The sequence below is a fragment of the Carassius auratus genome, chromosome 21 (genome assembly GCF_003368295.1).
Source record: "Carassius auratus strain Wakin chromosome 21, ASM336829v1, whole genome shotgun sequence".
NCBI lineage: Eukaryota > Metazoa > Chordata > Actinopteri > Cypriniformes > Cyprinidae > Carassius > Carassius auratus.
Window position 1 is genome coordinate 15,652,105 of NC_039263.1, and position 25,562 is coordinate 15,677,666.

The 25,562-nt window shown below is 38.3% G+C and overlaps 1 protein-coding gene across 5 annotated transcripts in view; it reads right to left on the bottom strand.

The window, feature by feature from the left end:
- Window positions 1-2,206: 2,206 nt before the first annotated feature.
- rxraa (retinoid X receptor, alpha a) overlaps window positions 2,207-25,562 on the bottom strand; it is a 150,043-nt gene continuing 126,687 nt past the window's right edge. For 4 of the 5 annotated variants that reach the window (XM_026196295.1, XM_026196292.1, XM_026196296.1 and 1 more), the window contains 8 exons: window positions 21,466-21,616; window positions 20,444-20,623; window positions 16,931-17,115; window positions 10,496-10,625; window positions 7,684-7,816; window positions 5,937-6,028; window positions 5,333-5,438; window positions 2,207-5,186 (listed from right to left, as the gene is read on the bottom strand). In XM_026196295.1, the coding sequence (XP_026052080.1) occupies window positions 5,039-5,186; window positions 5,333-5,438; window positions 5,937-6,028; window positions 7,684-7,816; window positions 10,496-10,625; window positions 16,931-17,115; window positions 20,444-20,623; window positions 21,466-21,616 (1,125 nt within the window). In that variant the 3' untranslated portion in view covers window positions 2,207-5,038. The remainder of the gene's footprint in view (window positions 5,187-5,332; window positions 5,439-5,936; window positions 6,029-7,683; window positions 7,817-10,495; window positions 10,626-16,930; window positions 17,116-20,443; window positions 20,624-21,465; window positions 21,617-25,562) is intronic. The other variant, XM_026196294.1, reaches the window with a different exon arrangement.

The following is a 25,562-nucleotide window of genomic DNA, read 5'->3' on the forward strand; positions in this document are numbered from 1 at the left end:
ACTAGCAGAGGCTGTTCAGAATATACTGCCTCTAAACATCCAGACTACAATACAATTCAATAAAAGGTTCATTATAGGTAGGTTTGATTTTTTTCTCACAAATTCTACATTTAATTGTACATAAATTTGATTCAATTAGATATATTTACAACTTAATTTCAAAAAGGAAGTCCACTGACCTCTTCAGGATAAATTTGATGGCAACCTGCAAAAGGAATCAAATCAAATAAAGAGATGTTAAAAAGCATGGGTCGATTAATCATTTTAATTATTAAATATTAAAGGCTGCATATTCTTATTGACACCTTTTTTTCCCAAACGTGTTAAATAAAGCACTGGTCTATACATTATGTATGGAGAATATAGCAAGACTGATGGTACCTTCTGGCAATACAAGTACTGGGTGTGAATGGCCAGACCTATATATATATATATATATATATATATATATATATATATATATATAAAATGAATGCTACTTCAATTGATAAGTTAACCATTTAGATCTGAAATAAGGTATGAGGTCACATATGCATGTATAAAAACACAGACTTAACTAAGCACAGGTGAGGATCCTGTAGAGCTGCTGTCTCGAGGACAGATGGACCCGGTTCAGGATCAGCTGGATCCTGTGCTGTTGATTTAAACATGAAGGAATCCGGTTGAGGATCAGCTGGGTCTTGCAGAACAGATGGATCTGGTTGAGGATCAGTTGAATCTGTGCCAGGCTGTGGTGAAACAAAGCCCACTTTGTTGAGCTTTTTGTTTTGTATTGTTGCATGTTTTACAGTCTGCAACGTTCTCTTGAAGAATGCACTGATGCTTTTTTTCTGCTGCATTTTTCCTTATACATAGAGAAACAGAAGAGTTAGAAATTACCAACATATTTCAGAAGTCAAGGCTAGTCCCGGAGAAAGAACCAACAACAAACTCACGACTCCAAACTAACAAACATATTAAATGCAGGTTGAAGGTATCATATTTCACAATATGAGTAATTCTATTATTTTTTTGCCAGAAACTACAAGCAAATGTAAGGCTTAATGTACCAACTACAAAGTACTCTGTTTTGCTTCCTTTTTCCCCCCTACTAAAATAAATAATAAATAAATACACACAGACATTCATGCTGTCATTTTGGAAGAATGGCTTTGGGTTGTCAGGTCTCAGAAATAATCCCAGCCCGAAGCCAACTCAATAAGGAATTAAAACAAGCCCAGTTTTTACATTTCTGAATTGACAGCTGTGGGATTCCCTTTAAATAAACATTTCCATGTTGTTTATTCTATGTTTTAAAGTTTATTTTGATTTTTTTTTTTGCTAAACATATTTGCATGTAATATGTATTTTATTCCTCTGCAGTTACTTTATTTTAATTTGAGTACTTTTAATTCTTCTTTTACTGTCTTTTATATACATTTATATATATAATACACAATATATATTGTTTTAAACGTAAAAACGTAAATATAAAAATATATGTAAATGTAAATATTATTAACACTGTCACAATTTTGTAATCTGACATAGCCATAAAGGTCGGCTGAAATCAGCAACATTTCTGAGCAGCTTTACAGGAAATCATGATGTTAATGTTTAGAGAGTATTTATACCTTTATGCCTTACTGTCGCATTCAGGTGATAGGAGGTTAAGAAGATTAAAATGCTATGTTTATAATAGGTGTTATACTGTCTGTTTTTCCATGACTGCATTTAAAATGACACATTCACTAATAGTCTTTGACCCTCATACAATTCAAGCGAATAGGAACCAAAACCTTTCAGCCACAAAAATGACCTAAAGACAGCTTTAAGGTGATGCAGAAGACTCCAGTGATAACCAGTGTAATGAAGCTTGCATTTGTGATTGTGAATTCTCATACTCAAGTAAAAGCACAAATATCTAACAGAATATGACTTTGGCAGAAGTTGAAGTTGCCGTTTAGAATATTACTTGAGTAAAAGTCTTAAAGTATGCGATATTTAAGTGAAAGTCATGACATTTATTGTACTAAAGTTTTTTTACTTTCTTCCATTTTGTATTTTTGGGTAAGAATAAGAAGCACTCATAAATGATTTGCATTAAAAACATAATCTAAAAACATTTCTGCATTATTTGTATCCAACGAGGCAAGAATCTCCTTACTATATTGGAATTGATAGAAAATGTGTCGGTCCAACAAGTTAATGAAGACATAACACCTAATATTTTTAATTAGACGTTTAATTTGATTGAAAGACAAAACATCAAAGAACAACCCACAAAGTAGAACAGATGACTTTTTAAATTCCTTAAAAATAAGACAAAATATGATGAGAGGACAATCCTTCTCTCTGAGACGGTGAAAGAAGGAAACCAAAAGGCAAAGTTGAGGTGAAAAGAGGGAAGGTGTCGGAATTGACATCATCCCCCACAAAATTCCACTTTCAAATGCTCAGATTTGAATTTTCCCACTTCAAATCAACATTTACACAATGTATACAACAGCCCACAGAAAGAGGAAGGAAGGGAGGATAGAAGCAAGGGTTAAAATTACATTTGTACAAAAATAGATTTTTTTTCCTATAGTTTTCTCAACGTTTTTAAAAGGTTGTGTCTCGGTGACGACTGAAGCGGTGACTGTGTCAGGGTCAAAGTTTATCCTCGCTAGTTTAAATGGCGAAAAAGTGGCTAAGCAACAGATTTTTTCACAAACAAGACATTTGTCTGAGGTTTTGTGAACAGAAAATGATTCATAAGTCAAGGAGCTGGTGTATGATCTTTTCTTAGGGCTCTGAACTGCTGGTATTAGTTTCAAATTTGACTTTGTGTGTGTGTGTGTGTGTGATTCAAGGCTGAACACAAAAGCTTCAGCAATTAAAAACATTTCTAGTATCTAAGAATACAACAGTGCAATTAGGCCTGGTTTTAGTCAATTTAAGAAAAACGCTTGGCTCCCTTAATAACATTGTTTGGAAACATTTAAAGAATGGATTTATATACTTTCATATTTAGAAATATACACACATTTACATATAGACAAAATAGAGCTTTATGTTATAAAGCATTTGCGTATGTATTAATTCTATCTAGGTTATCATTTCTGCATTACTCCATTTCCAACAGGAGAATGTTTTTTATTTTTTATTTTTTTTTATCTCAAACCTGAATATGGCTTCAAGATACCGGTGATCCAAAATATTAATTCATTACAAATTCTAGTGAAGCCATTCAAAATCACCTGCCACGCAAAGGAAAAGAGTTAAGAGGACGAAAAGCTGATTTTTAGAAATGTAATTATAGAGCCGCATCCTAATAAACAGCATTGACTGGAGTTGGTTGGGCTTCACTCTGGATAAACCATTTCGAGTGATCTAAATCAAACTATTGCTGAAGACCCTTGTGAGACTGCACTCAAACAAAAACAAACACGGATAATATCACGTAAAAGTGCCATTTTTTTATCCAATTAAATACTTGTAAAAAATTCAAGTAATGTTGCAGTGCTGCATCTCCACCACTAGGTGGAAGTCTCAGCTCTCCCATTGCCTCAGTATTATTCTCTACTGCTCCACTCCGAAACTGCTGGAGACCCGGATCTTGGTCCTAGCGGTGTAACCTTGTTCACATGTGGTCTTTCGTTGCCAGAGTTTGAAAATCAACCTCACTACGGACAGTCTTGGGGAAAAGAAAAAAAAAGAAGCTAAATGCATAGTTCAGCAGCAGCAGTAGCAGCAGCATACAGAAATAAAGAAAATGCTGAAGATGGCAAATTACAGACCCAGGAAACAGATGATACCTCATAAAAAAGGCAGCTCCGAAAACACAACAATGAGACTGAACATGAGGTTAAGTGCTTAGAAACATCCTAATGATAACACAGATTTGCAAGACCTGAATGCATGAGGCAGCTCGTGCGAACGGCTGACGCAGGAGTGGACACGGGACACAAGAAAAGACTCGATATACCAGAGTAAAAGTGACTGAAAGAGAGGTAACGGCACACATTTTGAAAAAGCATCCAAAAAAATACAGGATACCAATACTGAATTGGCTGTAATAAACTGTACAAGTGTCGAGCTCGTTTGGAAAACCGCTTGAGGTGAATTGTTATGCAGACGAGACACAGTGGGACATGTGGGCGGATTACAGTTGGCAGGATGTCCACTATAAGCGTCCTTAGTTTACGCCGTTCAGCATCATGGGCTCTGTGAGAACAGGCAGATTGGATTTTTAAAAGCTCATGTTTCAAATGCATAAGTGTGAATGATCATAATCCAAAACTCAGGGTGGCTCATTAGGGCGACCTCAGGCGTCCCTTCCTGTCTGATCCTGAAGTCACGTCCTTATTGCGTCTCCCACACACCACTGATGATGCTCGGGTGAACTGTGATTGCTCACTTGGTTCAGAGCAAACTCGCTTCTTAAATGACAGTAATTACAAGAACGTTCTATCAGGGACAGCCCGCTTGAGGGGAAAACGGCAATTTGAGCAGGATTGTAATCGCAAAAACTCCCATCAGGAGCTGAAAACACAATGTTTGTGTTAGAAACCTGGATTATAACCCGCATTACCATCATCATCATCATCATCATCTCCCATAAGTCTTCATGTGCTCTGACATGCCAGGCCAGGATGGCCCTATCCAATCCTGAATGAGGCTGGTTACGCCCCCTTGATCCCTTCCTATAAAACCCATTGTATCCCAACGTACATGACCCTGCGTAAGACATTCCTGCAATTACTACACCTCCACTAAATCTATCCTTTTTTTTTCTCTTTTTTTTCTTATGTACACATTGAAGAATGGTTTGGTAAACCCGTGTCCACTGTTGTCTGTGGGCTTGAAGTTCATTGTCATTTTTTTCTTATGTGTTGTATATATATTTATATCTTTATACAAAGTATAAAACAGACCCACGGACGTCATGACTGTGTAATGGTTCTAAAAGTTCCTTTGCTCTGGCAAATGGTGTCACGTGTTCAGTTTCTAAGGGGCCTTTGGGGTGGCAGACCCTTTTGTGTGTGTCCCCTGGTGACAGGAGGGCGTTATGTCATTATGTCATTTGGTGGGGCGCCTCTAGCATCTCCATGAGGAAGGTATCGATGGGAGTGTCCCCTATGAGCTTGAAGAAGAACAGATGCTCCAAACACTTCAGTCCAATTGAACGCAGGGCAGGGAGCCGCAGCAACAGCTTAGCAAACCTGCACACACACACACACACAATCAAACGATGAAAGAACAAGACTCTGACAATTTGACAAGAGCTGAGAAGTATGAAGCTGTTCTTCAAAAAATATATTTTCTCAGTATATATCATCCAGGTCCTGGAGGTAAGTGGTTCTTGTACCTTCCAGGTTGTTCAGGGTATTTCTGTTTGCAGTAGGCTTCCAGAGAGGCATAGACCTTCTCTCTCAGCGCCTCCACCTCACCTGGGTTTGACAGGCCTTTGGAGTCTGAAATAGGAGATGCATAACAATGTTAGGTTTCCCAGTAGGAACTGTACTGTAGTGCTCCAGCGCATCCTCCCAGAAGAACAATGCAGCCGCTGAAACACCACTAATAGAACCCAACCAATGTCTTCAAAATTAGATTCTTAACACTGGTACTCTGGAAGAGGTGGCTGAGAGCCTCTAATTGGGAAAATGAGAGCTGTCTTTTCCCCCACTATATAAAGTGAAGGGAACAGAAGAAAAGTCTGTCCTCGGAGGATGAGCGATGCGCTGGACTCTTCCTCAATGAATGGCAGACACTTTCGTGATTTTTTTCGTGATTGTATGTTTACTCTGAGGTGACTGACAGGAAATGATTGGACATGGGATCAGGAAAACATCACAGGCTATTTTACTTTGTTTACAATATTGATTTCAAGAGCTAAGGCTATACGTCTTTAGATTTGTATCATTAGAAACACATTTTGGACTTTATATTCATTTTCACATATAGAGTAGTACCTGGATTGAAGAGGACGATGGCTCGAAGGCATCCTAGCTCTGTTTTATCCATCTGCATGTCTCTCATCTTTGACACCAACTCCGTCAGCACCCTGAATATAGGAGAGGACACACAGGTTAGACTGAAAACAGGTTGAATAATGGCGAGTATGAACCTGTTATAAATAGTTTCGGGAAGTCATGGTCAGTATCTGAGAACACGGGGTCCCATTTATCGTCCTAATTGAGAATACATCATAAAATAAGATACTTTGCCAACTCTGCACGTCCTATTAAGGTTTAAACAAAAAATTAAACCCAGAAAATTTCTTTATCAAATGTCAAGATTGGCATCACTTCCTCTGATCCAGAGGGTGACGTCTCTCCTCTGACAGTCTTGGCCTTTGTGTGACCGGGTGACGGCACACACACACACTGGTGCGAGGCATCCTCGTTCCCACTCTTAACACACTCTAATTGAATTGGCCTCCTGGAACAATCAGTGGAGGGGTGGGGAACTTCAGCCCAGTGTTTAAGTCGACCATCCACTTCATTTGTGCCAGGGCTGTCACTTGCAGGGGACCTGATAAAGAAACATTATCAGGGCTGCGCATCTTAATGCGAGCAGCATTAACACTGAGATCCATTCTTCCAGAGGAGTCGGGGGTATTCTAATCGCTAAAGCAGCCTCTGGGCGCTGAAGACAGAGGCAGGTGACACGGCTGCAGGAAATCCTCATGTCCAATTACTGCTAATACAGCTTTTTTCTTACAGTCATGACTTTCTTAATCAGTATTTCTGTTTGGTTTCTCAGTAACTATATCCTCCAAATAAAGTGTGTATAAGACATGTTTTCAGTAAATACGAAGAGCATTTTAACCATAAATAGGCTAGGTTTATGGATTTACAAATACTCTCAATAACTTTTTAAAAAGTGAATTTTTGAAATTAAAATTGTATAATACAAATGTAAACGTAATATTTATTGGTATATATATATATATATCTCACACTGTATGCACAAAATATACATATATTTATATAAAAAATTGCACAAAATATAAATTTCCCTTAAGGTTTAAACTTATATCATTTATTTCTATTTAAACTTTCTTTATTAATGGGGATGCTGAACAATGCATTTCACTGTCAACAAATGGTGCTTTGTACTCTCTTCGAACCATATTTAGTTTGAGATCTGGGCAACAACAAAAAAAATTTAGCTGGTAGCTTTATAACAAAGCACTGTTCAGGTTTTTGTGGGCACAGATACAGAGCAAAGCCCTTGGCGACTCTGGGTATGTATCCCTCCATATTTTTTGATTTCATCATAAATGACACACAAATGGATTTCCTTTAACATTTTCTGTCTGAGCACTCAACCATTTGTGCATGACCTCTGTTGCCAGCGCGGATGCATATTTAATGAATATCGATGTAAATCGATAGAGAGCTCGCTCCTCCCTGCCCTTCTGTCTCAGTGTTCCTCTGGCAGAAATGTCAAGGTTCTTCTTCTGCCCTTCTCATGAAAACTTCTAGTGTGATCATCTCCTTGTGCCATCACGTTTGAATATATTCAATATAGCCAAAATCTCACATATTACGAATTCACTCAATATGGTTTACACATTTTTTTTAATAAAATAATATTAAAAACATGAACACATAAACTAGTATATATTACAGAAATTAAAAAATGTTTTGTTTTTTTATTCTTAACTCCCCCCACAAACATTCAGTGGACCAACACTGTAAGTATCATTCTAACCTGTCAAATATGGCCCCTACTCCGGCACTGTGGGCGCTGTTCCGGTGCACGTGCAGTCCTGTGGCCAACAGTATCCCATCTTTCACTGCTATTGAACGGTGTGAAAATGACGCAATGAGGAGCTCATTCCATCCTGAGAGAGACAGACGAAACCATGAGAAAACATTCCACACAGTTAGAGGGAATTAAGCAAGCGTCTGAGTGACAGGGCTCCTTTAACTAGTCTGCCTAGCAACTCCCCAAGTCCCCCTCATTTCCCCAGAGTTGAGCTTGGGAAAAGCTGAGATGCTTTCATCTGTGAGACAGCAGAACTAAAGGGGTTATTTATAGAAAACCTGAGAGCTCAGAGAGAGAACGAGAGAAGACCCTCTCAACATGCTCTTCAGCTTGTTCTGGGAAGATAAGCATGACTCACTGATACAATGGCCATAAAGAAAATTAAAAGCGAAGCAGTTTATTTGTAGAATAGTGGTTTACAGAGCATTTAGTTGTCTACTTTGTCAACTTCTTAGAAACTCACTCATAAATCTGATGCTGTACACAAACTGTTGTGACAGAACAACTGACTTTTCACACATCAATGCTGTCCTTTAACTAAGTGAGGACACCTGCCCCTTTAAGTTACCACTATATTAGCCATGGAGACTTCATTTCCCGCTTTTTAATATTTTACATATATTTTTATATGAAAGCACTTTTCTGGCTATGTGGCTATGTGCACTGTGCTAGAATAACTGACGTATCATCGCACTTGTATATTGATGCTCTCTCGTTGGTCTGATTGCTTTGGATAAATGTGTCTGCTAAATGACTAAATGTAAATGAAACTGTCACGTTTCCCTACTTTTTTCAAAACCATATTAACTTCCAACTCAGACAGCATTTTGTTTTTGTATCAAAAGTATATTCAGTACCTAGAGTCTAGCTTTAAAATACAATAGTAGAAACAGCAGTAACACATAAACAGAATTTTCCTAATGCCTATACATTTTCCAAATATAACTGGAATTTTTTAAAAACTAAATCATGGATAAGTTGTTCAAAACTATGACAAACTCATTTTAAAAAAAAAATGTTTCTTTTGAACTGTCAAATGTTGAACGTTTACAATTAAGTAAAATGAAAAAGCGCAGGAAAAAAAATATTTACAAAAATTAAATTTGCATCTCTTTATATTATGTGTGTGTATCTAATGCAATAAAAAATGATATTTTCAAGGAGAAGTGTAAGCATTTTTGATAACATGCACATTTTGAACCCAGCACGTTATCTGTGTAGGCAGAACACTAGAATGCTGTCTAAAAAAGGCAACTCATAGGGTTTGAAAAAGCCATATACAGGTGCTGGTCATATAATTAGAATATCATCAAAAAGTTGATTTGGCCTTCAGCTCTTCTGCATTCTTGGGTCTGGCATATCGCATCTTCCTCTTCACAATACCCCATAGATTTTTTATGGGGTTAAAGTAAGGCGAGTTTTCTGTACAATTAAGAACAGGGAAAACATGGTCCTTAAACCAGCTGCTGGAAGATTTGGCATTGTGTGCAGCTGCCCAGTCCTGTTGGAAAATAAATCTGCATATCCATAAAGTTGGTCAGCAGCAGGAAGCATGACGTGCTCTAAAACTTCCTGTTATACGGCTGCGTTGACCTTGGACCTCAGAAAACACAGTGGACCAACACCAGCAGATGACATGGCACCCCAAACCATCACTGACTGTGGAAACTTTACACTGGACCTCAAGCAACATGGATTGTGTGCCTCTCTTCTCTTCCACCAGACTCTGGGACCCTGATTTCCAAAGGAAAAGCGAAATTTACTTTCATCAGAGCACGTAACTTTAGACAACTCAGCAGCAGTCCAATCCTTTTTGAAGCGAGACGCTTCTGACGCTTGAAGCTAAGGAATGCGACAGCTGAAACCCATTTCTTGCATACGTCTGTGCGTAGTGGTTCTTGAAGCACTGACTCCAGCTGCAGTCCACTCTTTGTGAATCTCCCCCACATTTTTGAATGGGTTTTGTTTCACAATTATCTTCAGGATACGGTTATCCCTATTGCTTGTAAACTTTTTTCTACCACATCTTTTCGTTCCTTTTGCCTCTCTATTAGTGTGTTTGGACACAGAGCTCTGTGAACAGCCAGCCTCTTTTGCAATGACCTTTTGTGTCTTACCCTCCTTGTGCAAGGTGTCAATGGTGGTATTTTGGACAACTGTCAATTCGGCAGTCTTCCCCATGATTGTGTAGCCTACAGAACTAGACTGAGAGACCATTTAAAGGCTTTGCAGGTGTTTTGAGTTAATTAGCTGATTGGAGTGTGGCACCATGTGTATTCAATATTGAACCTTTTCACAATATCCTAATCTTCTGAGATACTGAATTTGGGATTTGCCTTAGTTGTCAGTTATAATAATCAAAATTAAAAGAAATAAACATTTGAAATATATCAGTCTGTGTGTAATGAATGAATATAATATAAAAGTTAAACTTTTTGAATGGAATTAGTGAAATAAATCAACTTTTTGATGATATTCTAATTATATGACCAGCACCTGTAAACAGCACACAGTTAAAAAAAAGAGTGAATAATAGATCAACAAAAGCCCTGATTCAGGGAGGTTTTTGCAATTTCAGGCATTTTTAAACTTTCTAGTTCACCTTTGAAACCGAACATGTCCTCTAAGCAAGAACGCTACAAAGCAGTCTAGGAAGGCACCAACCTAGATTTTGAAACACAACCATAAAGGCAGCTTAACTTCATCCTGTTTCTTTCTTTTAAGTGTGCATCTGTCTGCTTGCACTCAAACTCACCTGCTCGTAGAAGAATGACCTGGTCGTCCAGCGGGAGCTCGGAAAAATGCGGGATCCTCTTGGCCCATTCCACGAGAGTGAAGAGCTGCTTGTCTGCGGCCTGACAGATGTTCGTGACTGGATCATTGGGCTGGTGGAAGAAACAAGAAAACAGGTGTCAAAACACTGGTCTGTCCAAATGTCCGAACACTTCAAGCTACATATGTCTGGTTTCACACACTCGCTTGTTTTGAAATATGTTAAACTACAATCCAAGTAAACACTGTTGACACAAGGGGCGCTATAGTTAATTTTCTGTTAATTTTCTCTTTTAGTTCAACTGCTTTCACAGTGAGGCAAGGTTAGTTGAAGTTACTCAAACTGTTGATATGTTTATAGCAAGCTATCGAAATAATAACCCATCCGTTTAAATGGCACAGGCATTAGAGGGTAAATTTTACTGAAGATTGCTACCGCTCTACTCAACCCCACACATGAGAACTAATCGTCTCGGAGCAGAAGTGAACAGGAAGGAAAAACAAACAGTGCTTTCGCCCCGGCCTGCTCAGGAAATACCTGCCGAGAGCTGGTGCTAAAAAATGCCTCCCTTTCTAAGCAAGCCTTTCCTGCAGGAAGGTCCCTAAAATTAAATTCACTTTGACATATTTGCTCATTCCCAAACATCTACGGAATGCTACTAAACATTTAAAGGACATGCAATGAACTGTCAAACAACGTATGTGGTAAAATTCTTGCATTGTTCCTGAAAACGCCTTTGTGGGGGACGTCACATGAGTACGCAAGTTGCCTTTAATGCCTCCTGCAGATTTTAGTCTATTAGCACGTCTTGATGCGGAACGCCCCGGCTCCATCAAAGAGAGAGGACAAATGAGAGATATGAAAAATGGCCTAGATGATTCCAGCTTCACGTTGCGTGAAGCCAAGGGAGGGATAGATACGCTGCTTTGTTTTATAAGATGAAAGAGTGTGTCAATGGAGAGAGCGAACGAGCGCAGGAGAGAGGAAAGCAGCAGGAGAGGGTTTTCTGAGAGGACGAGAACAAATAGACGTCGAGAGCCGTTTTTCAACTTAAGTGTCAGAAGGGAAGGCGTTAGAAAACATCAACAGGACATTGCGGCGGGCAAAAGGACAAATAGTTTTTAAGAAAACAAACAGAGGGGGATTAAAAATTATATTCGTATTTATCCAAATTATTAGTGGGAGGGAGAATTCCTGGAAAATCCTGACCTCACTTTTGGCAGCCTGCTAGATTCACTCGGGTGCAGCGGAGGAAGTTTATTAATAGGTTCTACACAGTGACACCACAATTAAGAGTCAAGAGCTTCTGAAAGGGTCAATATATCAGCCACTGTCACTGAAACTAACAGCCTCATCTAACACCCCGTAAAAAATAAAAAATAAATGGCTCAGTAAAAAAAAAAAAAAAAAAAAAAAAGACACATACACAAAAAAATTAGAGGAACATTTTGCTACTGTAAGGTACTAATATGCACCTTTTTAGGAGTAGGTAATATGCTAATATGCAAATTTGTCCCTTTAAGGGTTCTGCCCCATTGACAATCTACTGTACCCACAAAGGTCAAATTTTTGAATAAAATAAAGAAAATGAAATGAACTTTGGACAGCAAATAAAAAAAAAAAAAGCATTTAGAAATATAAATTCAGTTCTGAAAACATCTGTAAAATCACTAGATTTGCAGATGTGTATGTGATGCAGTGTCATTCAGACATTATAACATAACGAGTCAGAAAACTTGGTGAGACCACTTTGTGGCCATTAGAGGAAAGAAACATCCCCCCAGTTTTTGTGAAATGACTGATGACAGATAAACAATGTGCTCTTCCGTGATTCCGCATCAGAACACGGGAACTCCCAGGAGAATCCTGTGAAATTGCTGAATGTTTCCCCTCTATAGTATTAAAGCGGCTGTTTAAAACTCACACTGACAACAGAAACAGATCAAAGCAGAAGTTGGAGATGGCAAACTGTTAGCCAGACGCAAAGCCATCTCTCAGAAAACAGACGCAGCTTATGAATATTTCTGCAGACGATCCTCCTCGGTGCAACAGTTTAACAAATATATAAACAAACAGATAATTAATTCACAAAGCAACAATATAAAGGAAAGCGAAGTGGTGAAGAGACTCTGATGCTCCTCAAAAGAATACAACTCCCCGAGTTCTCGTTAAACACTGTAATACTCATGAATGATGAATAGCTATCTTGGCTGTTTACACTGACCTAATTTCTTCAACAAAACAACCAAAAATCACCCAAAACCAGAGGGCGCGAAATACCCGACTTGATTAAAAAACAAAAAGATCCACAAATCTAAATATAGCACAATAAACATAAATTGAAGCATTTTTGTAATTGAAGTCTTTAACAGGGGTCTGCCTATTATTGTTTCATTTTTAACAAATATTTGTGGAAAAAATATATAAAATGTGTTAAAATACAATATTTAAATGAACTTTAAAGCTCAGCTAAATGTATTATAAATGTACAAATACATTAATAAATACATAAATGTTAATAATGATTTTTTAATGGCTTTTTATGCCTCCTTAATATGTAAATTGGGGTTATACAGTACATCCATCCTATCCATATCTAAAGTTGAAGAGCCCTGATCTAGATTAAAATATACTGTATCCAAGTATCAGAAAACAAGTGGTTGATAGAGGAGGTAAAAACCAGCATGAATGATTCTTTAGTGTGAATACAGCCAGCCATATGATTTGCTTGTGAGATTCGGCGGAGCGGGGCGAATGCTAGCCCCAGGGCACGAGTGATGACGACTTTTTCAGAATCGAGGAGACGCTTTGATAACATTCTCTTCATGACCATCACAAAACAACGGCTGTTTTTGTTCACGCTGAATGGAAAGCATTCAGTCTGCATTATTCACAGCAGATCCTGGTCCCGGGTTCCTGCAGAAACGCTTGCATATCGCACTATGAAATTTTTATGACTTGAGGAGAGATGAGAGACGTTTCAATTTTTAATTGTCTGGTTAAACTATATTATTGTTGCGTGACAGAGAGGGAAAGAGCAGTCTGGATTTACAGCTGGATTTACAGACGTCTGCAAGCTCACGCGACATATCCCTGTCGCAGAAACACTTCCTGTGTGCCAGAGGTATCGAAATAGTAAAACAAACACAAAACAAAGAGTTTCCAAGTACCTAAACGGCCACAATGAGTGCGTTTACATGTACAACAAAACTCTATTAGAGGTTTTAAAAATGCAAGAAATTCTTTTTGAAATAGAATACTGGCTAATGGCCAATAAAGCATTCCCATGACCTTGTTGTCAGGTTATTTAGCAGAATCTGTGAATGTAAACACGCTCAATGTTATGTAGACTATTAAAAATACACAGAGGTAAAACGGGACCATATTCTCCTTCTTTAAAGGCAGCCCTTGCCTGCCTTACTGGAGGCATGTTACTAACGCCTGTTTAACTCCTGTTCTAGGTCACCATGAGATAAACACTTCATTCAGCTTGGCCTAACCCCAACCATTAAGCAGCAGTGGCGGCCCATTCATGAGCTGCACTCCTGGGCCGAGGTCCTCTGATTAATTAGCACACGGGGCAGTGGCTTCCAAAAGAGCACAGACAGAAGGGGAGCTCCGGGGACAGCGGGAGGGAGCCGGGTGAGCGGGGGAGACGATCCCTCTGACTGCCGGCCAAGAAAGCATCTCCCTGCTGTCCAACTCTAGACTGCATCATTATTTTCTTTAATATACTGTATTAAACCATCATCTACAGCCAGCAGGATGAGTTAGACTGTAATGTTAAAACTGTGAAAATAACTGTTAGTGCACAAGCTGAGAATTTTAGCATGTTTAAGACACAACGTTACTGACTTTGCCTGGGAGCTATGGCGAATGACACTAATGACACTTAATGTGGTGATATTGATGACATTTATTAACATGAAAATCATTTTTGTATATCAGTATCGGACACATTTTTTAAATGTAAGTTGTGTTTAAACCATTTCTGCCTGGGAGCTACAGTGAAGGGTAAAACCAATGATACTTAAAGTGATATTTATGATATATTTTGACACGCTCAAATTTGTGCATTTGAAATTCAGCAAGGAGGATTCAGCAATCTAGTTCCTCCTTGCTGAATTTAAAATCATAAATAAAACTCACAAACAATTAACCTCAGGGATATAATAAAATAAGTGTCAAAGAAAAATAAAGTAAAAGTAAAATAGATAATCATTTAAAAAGCCAATTTAAAAGATTTCATAAATGAAGTGAAATAAAGAAAACAGAAAACCAAATAAAATAGAATAATTGAACTATTTCATATTTAATGCATAAGTCAAAATTTTTGTATGCTAGTAGATTGACATGTAAAATAACCAAGATCTTTGAGTAAAGAAGTACTGTGGTTTTATATATATATATATACATACACGCATATAATACGCAAACAAAAACTTTTATTTTGGATGCGATTAATCGCTTGACAGCATATATATATATATATATATATATATATATATATATATATATATATATATATATATATATATATAACCACAGTAGGGCTGCACGATATATCAAAATTATAGAAATATTGCAAATGTAAATATCGCTATATGCATATCGCAAGGGCTTGTGATATCTGAATCATTTTAATAATAGGGTACTTAAATCAAAATGTTGCAAAAGGTCAAAGTTTTAGTTGGACACACAAAAACGAGCCCCCTACTGGAGATACAGAGTGAGAAACCCAACCAAGATAGCCAATCAAAGACTGAGTGCTTTCCGATGTAAAGCCTGGCAGCTTCTGTCTCATGACAGGCCGTATGTTCTCCCTCATCTCGCTACCTTTCCCCAAACGTCGGTCCTCTGTTCCCACACATCTTCATCTTCCTGAAATAACCCCCATTTACTCACATAACAGCTTCCAGAACATTTTCGCTTCGGTAAAGAGCAATCCCAAAAGACGCACTCAACCACCCAAACTCTCTCTCTCTCTCCTTCTCTTTCCTCCTCTAGTTCTACCACTCTTCTTGTACGAGAAAACTCTCCTCAGAGGCTGACGGCAGGCTGAAAGCTCCCGGGGACTGTCAAGAGTATTTCATTATTCAAACAATGCTGGAAAGTGGAGCCAATGATCACTTTAGTGGTGCTGATTTGTCATGGTGACTAGACGAGGGAGGGAGACTTCACAGCACACAGGTAAATTCAACAACTTTATCTTGCTCTGCTTCTCTCAGGGAATAACCAACCAAAACTCCATTAAAACAGATTAAGAAGTTGGATGCGTAGCCTAGTGGTTAACATACGTGCTCTGACACACTGAGCCTCAAAGTTGGAATTATAGCCTAGCGGTTAGCACACATTTAAACAGTTCAAGACTGAATGATAGACACATGCACCAGTATACAGAACTTTAAGGAGGTGGACTCGGCGATGGTTAGTGATGATATCTCATGATATTAGATTATCACTACACATTAATGTGGTAAGAAGAATTATTAATAACAATAATGACATCCACATTATTTTCCAGTGCAGAATGAGAAAGTGTGAGACTTCTGATTCATTAGTTACTATAGAAAAATAAAAAAGAACAACATGCAGTAAATGGTGACACTATTTGCGCTATACACCATAATGTTTATAATTATGGTAAATCAAAAAATATAAGAAATACAATTTTGCAATATCAAGGTGATTGTCAAATTCACCTTACTGAAGGGGGAAATAGTTTGTAATCATGACGTTACAAAAGTGTACAAAAAAAAAACACATACTGATTGTTGGGAACCTCCCGCAGGCTGGGGTGTCTAATATCCAACCTTTTTTTTTTTTTTTTCGGAATACAAAAGCACTCCCAAGTGATGAGCTAAATTTATTGGAGTTGTGGGTGGAGCATCCACTCTCTGACATGACACGACAGAAGTAGCCAAACAACTACAGTAGCTTTGTCCCAGTTCAAAGGCAGCTACTGACAAGCGGCAGTAATATTTGTACTGGACTTTTTTAAAAAGTTACATTTAACAGTCTGAAAACAAAACTATTTTTGTGCATAATAAAAGTACAACCTATCTATACAAAGTTTTTTTTTTCTTAAATGTCCTAAGTTGTTTTTGTAACCCTGCAGATTAAGATAGAAGCTCAGCATTCGATGTTCTTCATATCCCTCACTTCTTGATTGTTTGATTATTAAATGTTTTGCTACTCTTTATTGACAGAACAAAAGAGAAAAGACAACTATTTGGGGACAGAGAGAGTTTCTTGCATAAGCAGCAAGAGCCAAACACTATTTCAAATCTCCAACACACAAAACGGTTCTTCAATTTATCTCACGCCTATTTACAAGGGGGGTTTTGGCTTGTACAGTAAACCTGGGTTTGGTTTCCCAGGCTTTTCAGAGCACTAAGAGGAAGGGATGTTACTTACTGAATTTGAGGGCATCGGTACATTGGTTTCAATGTAAGTCTCCGTTTTGGGCTCCACAGCAAGCTCCGCCTCCAGGATCTTCTCCACAGGCATGTCTTCGTTTGCACTGCTGGTCGACTCCACCTCGTTCTCGTTGCGTTCCTTGGCTCGCTGGCGCTCCTCCTGGACGGCTGTATGTAATAATACTAGTCACGGTCACTACAGTTGGTCAATCAAGAAGTCAACACACATAAACACTCATTACTCACCCTCATGTTGTTCCAAACCTGTAAGACCGTTGTTCATCTTCGAAACACAAATTAAGATATTTTGATGCATTCCGAGAGTTCTCTGACTCTCCAACAGACAGCAAGTATCCTTCACAATCAAGGTCCAGAAACGTAGCAAGGCGATCGTTAAAATAATCCATGAGACATCAGTGGTTCAACCATAATTTTACGAAGCTACGAACCAAACTTTTTGTGCACAAAGAAAACAAAACTTTATTCAACAATTTGCCTGTTCTGCGTCAACCTAGAGCACTATTTTGGAGAGTATCACTTCTGTAAACAACGTATGCTGTTCCGTGTCAGCAGCACCGTATGCAGAGACACTGTTAAGTTGTTTTTACGCTTTGATCTGAACGTAAACTAGGTATCCATGTACATACGTTTCATACGTTGTTTACGTACATATGTGATACTCTCCAAAATGGCGCAATTGTGTGATGCAGAGGAGATAAATTGTGGAATAAAGTTGTTATTTTTGTTTTCTTTGTGCACAAGAAGTATTCTTGTAGCCTTGTAATATAACGATTGAGCTACTGATGTCACATGGATTATTTTAACGGTCTCCTTGCTATATTTCTTGCTGTCTATGGGAGGCTCAGAGATATCTTAATTTGTGTTCCGTAAGGTCTTACAGGTTTGGAACGACATGAGGGTGAGGAATTAATGACATAATTTTCATTTTTGGGTGAACTGTCCCTATAAGTATATTTCTACCACCAATTACTGCTAATGATTTTATATACAACTTGGTTGCTAGACAAAATTAGATGTTTTGTAATATGTTTCTGGTCTCTGTGGTTTTCTCCAACAGGCTTTAACAGATCAGAAATTTGATCAGCTCAGAGAAACAGGAAGTGGTTAGTGCTGAACAGTCACTCAGTCTGACTGTGGCCAGAGCTGTATTAACCACAATCCAAGCCCCTGTGGTTAAGAGTGCGTATATGCCGGGCACAGTTCATCCAAAAGACTCCAAACCCAGTCCCTATTCACAGCACATTCAAACACACAAACACTAAATGTTCTCTTTTCCCTAACCCTTCAACTTTTTTCCTCAACAGTGAATCAAAGAGGCATCGCGGTGGTGGAGGGGTTCCGAAAAGGGGGGGGTTTCTGCTTTACGGAAAGAGCTGTCTGGAGGTCAGCCCAAGGGTAAAATACTTCTCCAGGAGTCAGAGAGAGGTGAGAGTGGCTGAAATCACGTTAGCTTTATTTCCCCTGGAGAGAAGGAGAGCATAAATTCATTTAATCCTGTTTTTCTGCAGATTCGCTCAGCTCTTTTTGGGATGAGCGTGGCCCAGCTCTCCTGTGCCTCAGGGTACGGCGTGAGCTTATGGGATACAGAAACAGGCGAACGCAAGCAAATGATCATATCCTTGAAAGAAGCCGCGATGATATAAATAAGGGGGACGAAAGGTTGCTCTAAGGTCATAGACAGTGGGTGTGAGAGCGAAACGTCATGTATGTATGATCGCAATGCTCACTCTTCGTCTACAGGGAAAGAATTTACTCTCACATGAAACAAGAGCTAGAGATCTGGGAAAGGGACTGGATGTTGGCTATAAAATCTATAGTCATAATAAATAATTTATGAAGCCAAACTTGTCTGACTGCTTGCAAAGACGCTGACCTGAGTTCAGCTTAGTATTGTTTTAAACTTTGTTTAACTGTTTAAGCTTTGAGACGGATGATGAATGAACTGTATTATATATCAAAAGAAATTGAAATTTATCATCAAGTTGATACATATATAAAGAAAACTGATAGAAAAGAAATAAAAAATCTATAACCACATACACACACTAACACACAGATATAGATAGATAGGTCTAGATAACATATATAATTCATTTGTTCCCAGGTATGTCATGAATGAATAATGTAAATAATAGTTAGCTTAGTAAAATTAGAAGAATCTATTTCAAATTATTTTTATGTAACTGTATATGGAAAAGTATTATATATTCTGTAGCTCAAGTGGTAGAGCATTGCGTTGACAAGCGCAAGGTTGGGGGTTCGATTCCCAGGGAACACATGATAGATAAAAATGTATAGCCTGAATGTACTGTAAGTTGCTTTGGATAAAAGCGTTTGCTAAACGCATAAATGAAATGAAATGAAATGAAATAAATTTAATTTAATTTAATTTAATTTAATTTAATTTAATTTAATTTAATTTAATTTAATTTAATTTAATTTAATTTAATTTAATTTAAATTTAGTGTCTTTATGTTTGTCTGAATGTGGAATTGTAGCAGAGGGTTTAGTGGTTTTAGACACACTAAGATAAGACAAAAAAAAAAGCACACATTAGCAACAATAATGCATGTAAACATGTCTATATGTCTATAATCAGGCATGCAACGCACGCTGTAAAAGGCATTCATCGGTTCAAAGTTGAAAACAGTCTCTGCAGACAAAATGATTCTAAAAACAACATTGAAAAACTCTGATATCTCATAAATCCAAAATGATTCTCTTTGACTGAGGGGCAAAATATAGTCTCTCAGATCAATATTGCACCAGCTGTGTGCTAAAATCTTCTATTAGCATGCTTAAGCACTTTCACGTCTCTTTTTCTTGGGGACAAGTGTGCAAAAAGTGCTAATGCCCCATTTTTAGCAGTGTGACAACCCATACCTCACCTCTTCCTCTCTTTCATTTTTCTCTGCCTCAGGTGATGATTTGGGAAAAACTATGGTCTTCTATATTTAGCAACAAAAAGCCTATCTAAGAAAAAAAAAACACACACACACCACCTTGCATCAACGAGCCATTTTCTTTTTTCTCTCAGTAATTTGCGAGTACACTACCTGGAATCTTAAGTACATACATTGCTCATCATGTGCAGAATAAACTCGCTGACCATTGTCTCACCATGAGCTGATCGGCAGACTAAACGTCTAGCGAGCGCTAATTAAGCACTGGTCTGCAGTCTGACTATTTAATGGCTGATTGGAGTAATATGAATGTTTCTTCTAGAGTCACACAGAGGTGAGATTGTGTCTAATAGCGAGTACCAAAAACATCTCGTCTCACGATGGAAAGCTCAGGTCATTCAGTGCAAAGAACGATGGACTCCTTCAACCAAGTCCTTAAGTTCTTCAGCTAACACAAATGGATGCTAAAGGGGCATTTACATAGCATTGGAAGTCATTTATTTTAATGAGAGCCGGTGGAGTGAACACTGCTCTAACATTTCAGAGGGTAAAGCTAAATCTTCTATCCTCAACTTTATGTGCTGTACCTTCTCTCTTCATGCCCATGGCCAAACACTTCTGATAGCGGCAGTACTGGCAGCGGTTGCGCTGGCGTTTGTCGATAATACAGTCCTTGCTGTCTCGACAAGTGTAGGTCAGGTCCTTACGCACAGTCCTCTTGAAGAAACCCTTGCACCCCTCGCAGCTGTACACACCGTAGTGTTTACCTGTTGAAAAAGATGCAAACATAGAAGCCTAAGGAGTTATGTTCAGGTCTACACTGGTAATAATTCATGGATCGTGGGATTTGAACCTACAACTTTTCAAATGAAGTGTATTACAATACCGTCTTCTATCCCAGCTTAATTTTCCAAGACAACTATAAGTGTCTTCTTACAGTGTAAACACTTTCTTTCAATTTCCCAGTCTGACTGAGTTCGCTTAACTAGCAAACCAGTTCCCAAAATCCATCTAACACCACCCAAACGAGGATCTTAAATGGAGTGGAAAACTAGCTAAGATCAGAAAACCATCTTCCAGACTGTTTTAAGCTCTTTTGCCCATCCCAACCAGCCCTGCATTGCAACACTAGAACAACAGTTTGCATTTGGGGCTAGATTTTTGGTTTGCATGTAAACACTAGCCTAAGCAGGACAGGCTGAATTAGCTTATTTAGCTAACTAACCAGTTAAAGAGTGCCCGAAACCCTTATAAAACCACCCAAAAGATGATCTTGTCCAGGCTAAAGTCCAGAAAACCAGCATAGACTGGCGTTTAAGCTGTTTTTTCATTCCAACCAGCCCTGTACATCAACACTGGCCTAACAGTGTCCGTTTGAAGCTGAACTAAACCAACTTAAGCTGGTCTCCAAGCCTGATTAGGCATGTTTAGCTGGGCGACCAGCTGAGAAGACCCCAAAACCCCTCTAAAAGATCTAGACTAGGCTAAAAGACTGTCCAAGACCAGAAACCCAGTTTTTTTCCACCCCAACCAGCCTAGAACAAGCACCAGTAGCAAAATGTTGTTTGGAGCTGGGATACTGGTTTACATGTATAGTGTGTTTTGGTACCTGAGGAGCGGTCGCCACAGATGGCACAGATGTGTTTGGTGAGGGAAAGAGGGGTGCCCGAGGGCTGGGCTGGCACCTTCATCACACCGTTGATGCCCAGGGGCGGCTTGATATCTTCTGAGCTGCTGACAGAGTTCATGGGCGAATTCAACTGCAAAACATAAGTAAACAAACAACATATCATTTAGACACATGTCAATGTTTCAGCTCTACGGACCTGACTGAAAGAAAGCCTGAGTTGCAGAAGGCCCTGACTTCTCTGTCAATTTCTTCAATACGGGGCCAGCGTTGAGATTTCAGATTGATTTTGTGCCGTAAGAACGAGGTTTCTCTCATCTGATTACACGCTCTCTCCTACTTCCTCTGAATGCAAGTACAAGAAATGGATGCTGAGTGTGTCCCTAGCCTAATTTTTTTTCATATCCAGCACCAGCAGTGCAACATGTTCTATGCTAGAATGGCGGCAATAAAATATTTAGTGGGACAGTGGAATAAAGACGTGGTTCTGTTTCTCACTCTTTCTCTCCAAGCTAAAATGAATCTGCCGGCCATCGTCCAGACATTCTTTCACTCACACATGTGTATTTTCAATGAGAAGCACATTAAAGTTAAATTTTAGTGGAAATGACAGCTAAAACAATCTAAATTGATCTCAAATGTTTATTAATCAATGTGAGCCAATGTTTTTGCACATTTCTACCATTCCAAGGTGATGACGCAACAAGAAGCAATCATAGTAACCGTAACACTTTTTCACCCAACACGAGTTCATATTCAGTTACACAATTTAATTTGATCAGAGACACAAGAGTTTTGTTTAAATGAAAGTTGCAGAAGGGTAGACACTGTGCCTAAGGGTCCAGAAGGCTGTTCTAAATTAAAAAAAAAAAAAAATAAATAAATAAATGCCCATGCTATCTTTCCTTTAGGGAGTGAAAAGTCTTGTGATAAAGAGCGTGGTCACTCTGCATTGGTAACAGTGATGTTTGGACGCATTTGACTTTTCTTCTCTTTTATTTATATTATAGTAGATGTTTTACCAACAGCATATTTGTTGGAAGGCTTTTAAAAGCGTGACACAGACTTGGTAAAGGCCTTGGGACTGTGCATGTTCTTGGCCACGAGACAGAAACACTCATGTGAGAGCCTCCAAAGTCTTGTTCTCATGCTTTAGCCAGAACACAGTTCGCAGAGGGGCTTGATAAAGACCCCATTTAGACCAAAAGGAGCATCGTCACTTCCCACTTCACACCACAGCTATGTGTTGACGTGACTGCAAGAGACATGCAGACTTGCTAGACCTGTGGAGTGCCATGTAACCAGAGGACACTGGACACAGACAGACTACTGTAGCCCCACCACAATGTACAAAATATATTGTGTTTAAGAGCATTCTGCAATGAAAATTGCATTTCAACATCTCTCAAATAGCATGGAAACCTCCTTTGTTTTGCTAAAGCTAATTTCTCAGTTAGTTATTTTGCTTAACTTTAATACTCACAATTATTTTATACAAATGACAACAACAACAACAACAAATACTGCCCAAATGATATTTGCCTTGATTTTTTTTTTCAATCACACAAGTTTCATATTTCATCTTAAGCTTTCTCCTAGGTACAATTATGAAATTTCTTACAGTAAGCTTTATGCATTTATGGATACATTTATGAACTTATGCATTTATGCATGCTGAGGGGTAATCATGGTTTGTGTAAAAAAAATAAAATAAAACAAATCATAAAATAAATACAGAAATAGTTTGTGATTTCACTTTTGTTTAGGTTAGCATTTTAAAAAAGACTGATTTTCATGTTTTATATTCAAAATATTTTAAAATCTACATTAAAGAAAAAAAAATGTAATAAAAAAGTTGGTCGGTTGGGTTGGCAAGTTTTACAGCTTCCAAGTTGAAGAACTATGAACAAGCAATTTATAACTAATTCAAGTTTGACTGTTAAAAGTTTCTTCAAGTGTTTGCAAAGTAATGTAATTTCCTAAGATAACGTAAGCACCATTTAATAAGGTTAAGGATAATGTACATCCAGTGGGTTGTTATCGCAAAATAACCCGACAGGGTGATTAGGACCCTGACGTGAATAATAATAATCAGGTATGAAATATTGATTAGAGTTGAAATACTTCAACGTAACGCTTCTGTGAAGAAAGCAGCTGATAGAAAATGGCAAGTTCAAACTAGATGGACATTTAAGGGATGCAGGGATGACCCTGTGTTATCAGCCTTTACCGGTTGTTATTGAGGAATAATATACTTCTGAATGTTGTGACTGACCAATCAGAATCCACAGAGCCATGTATGTTTAAAGGATACTAGACTCTGGTATTACGAATCTGTGTGTGATTCTGGTATGTCCTTTTCAGTATATGATTTGATCCCACTGATTATTGACAATAAAGACGCAACTTTTAGCCACATTAGGGTTTATTTCATTCAGCTTGTAGTTTGTACACTAATCCCATTCATTTTGTCTTTTGTTGATGACGTAAGGTACTAAGTTAGTTATATACAAAAATATACTTTTTTCTTTCAGTTTTAGTAATAAAAAGTGCTCAGATTTATCTTTGTAGTAATAGAAATGTCCAGATTTAAGAAACGCCCACATGTGGAAAGACTTACGTTAACCACCTTTATCCATGTACATGATTGCATCATCCTAAGAACACGTGCGTGTGTTCACCCGTGCCTGCACACACACTTAAACTCAATGCATGGACACACACAGTAATGACACGGCCCATGATATTACACTCATGACCACAACATGCCCTGAATACAGAGACAGAATGCTGAAGTAAACAGATCAAATGCTCAGAAATGACAGCCCAAGCAAACAAAAAACACTCGCAGCTTATGAATCTTTGTCAAGAACATGATTAACACTTTTGAAAACTGCTCCTCTTTCACTCAGTATGATGATTAATTCCATCCGTCAAAAAACTAACAAGGAAAACGCTGCGAACAAAAGCCCCTGTACTTCCACTCTGCTTGATTTATGATGTCAGAAATGGTCATTGTCCTTGAAAAACGCTGAAGGCAGTCAAGGCTGCAGGGGCCGTAACAGTGCGGCCCGTTCTGATTGAGAGAGGTGTTAATGATGAGTGAGCAAAGAGAAAGGATGGGCGGCAGTGAATTACACATGCCATACTTTATTCTGAGGCTGTCAGTTTCCGAGAAATAAAGTGCCTTTTGTTATGAATTTCTGACTCCAATGAGAACCTTAAACACTCTCATGTTACGCACCTACAAATACTCAAGGGGAGAATTCACCAAGAATGAATTCCCCGCTGATGGAGCCATTTATTTGCACCCGCTGTCTGCATTAAGGGTCCGATTCACTAAAGGAATTATGCAAAATCTCTGCACAGCACGCTTCTTCATTTTTTGGTTTAGGTTGTGAAATAAGCAGCAGACTATTGCAATCTGGTGTACTTTAATCGGATAATATAGTATCACTCTATCTTTCAAGAGGAAATAAAACAAATGTCTCTTAAAATAATCTAAATGATCAAATAAAATAATCCAATAAAAGAGAAAAACAAATAAGAAAATTAAAATAAAAGGGTGTGGCATTAGCTACGTCAAAGACATGGGTTCGATTCTCATGGAATGCATGAATTGATAAAATGCACAGCCTATATGCAACGCTCGTCGCTTTATATAAAAGTGTCTGCAAAATGCATAAATGTTAATGGTGTATAAATATAGTGTCGCATTTAGAGTTTTGCAGAAATCAAGAAGGGATGCGAGAAGAGCTGAATATAATGACCATGACAATGAACTGCAGGCTGCCAGTTAGATGCAGGTTTTAATGTGAAATACTGCATGCAACTGTACGAATTCATCTGTAATTTTTCTCACACTCAGCTCATGCACACATTTGCACACACTGTGTTAGTTTCACATGCAAAAGCAGTCGTTAAAATTAGCCCATCTCTTCACGTCATACCTTTATTTGTCTATTTTGCTGGACCTCTGTAGTTTGTCTATATGAGATGTAGAGCTGCACTATCAGAGGACTCACTATCAGAGTATGGCTATTTTCAACATGCAACTCAATCTGCCCAAACTCCCTCTC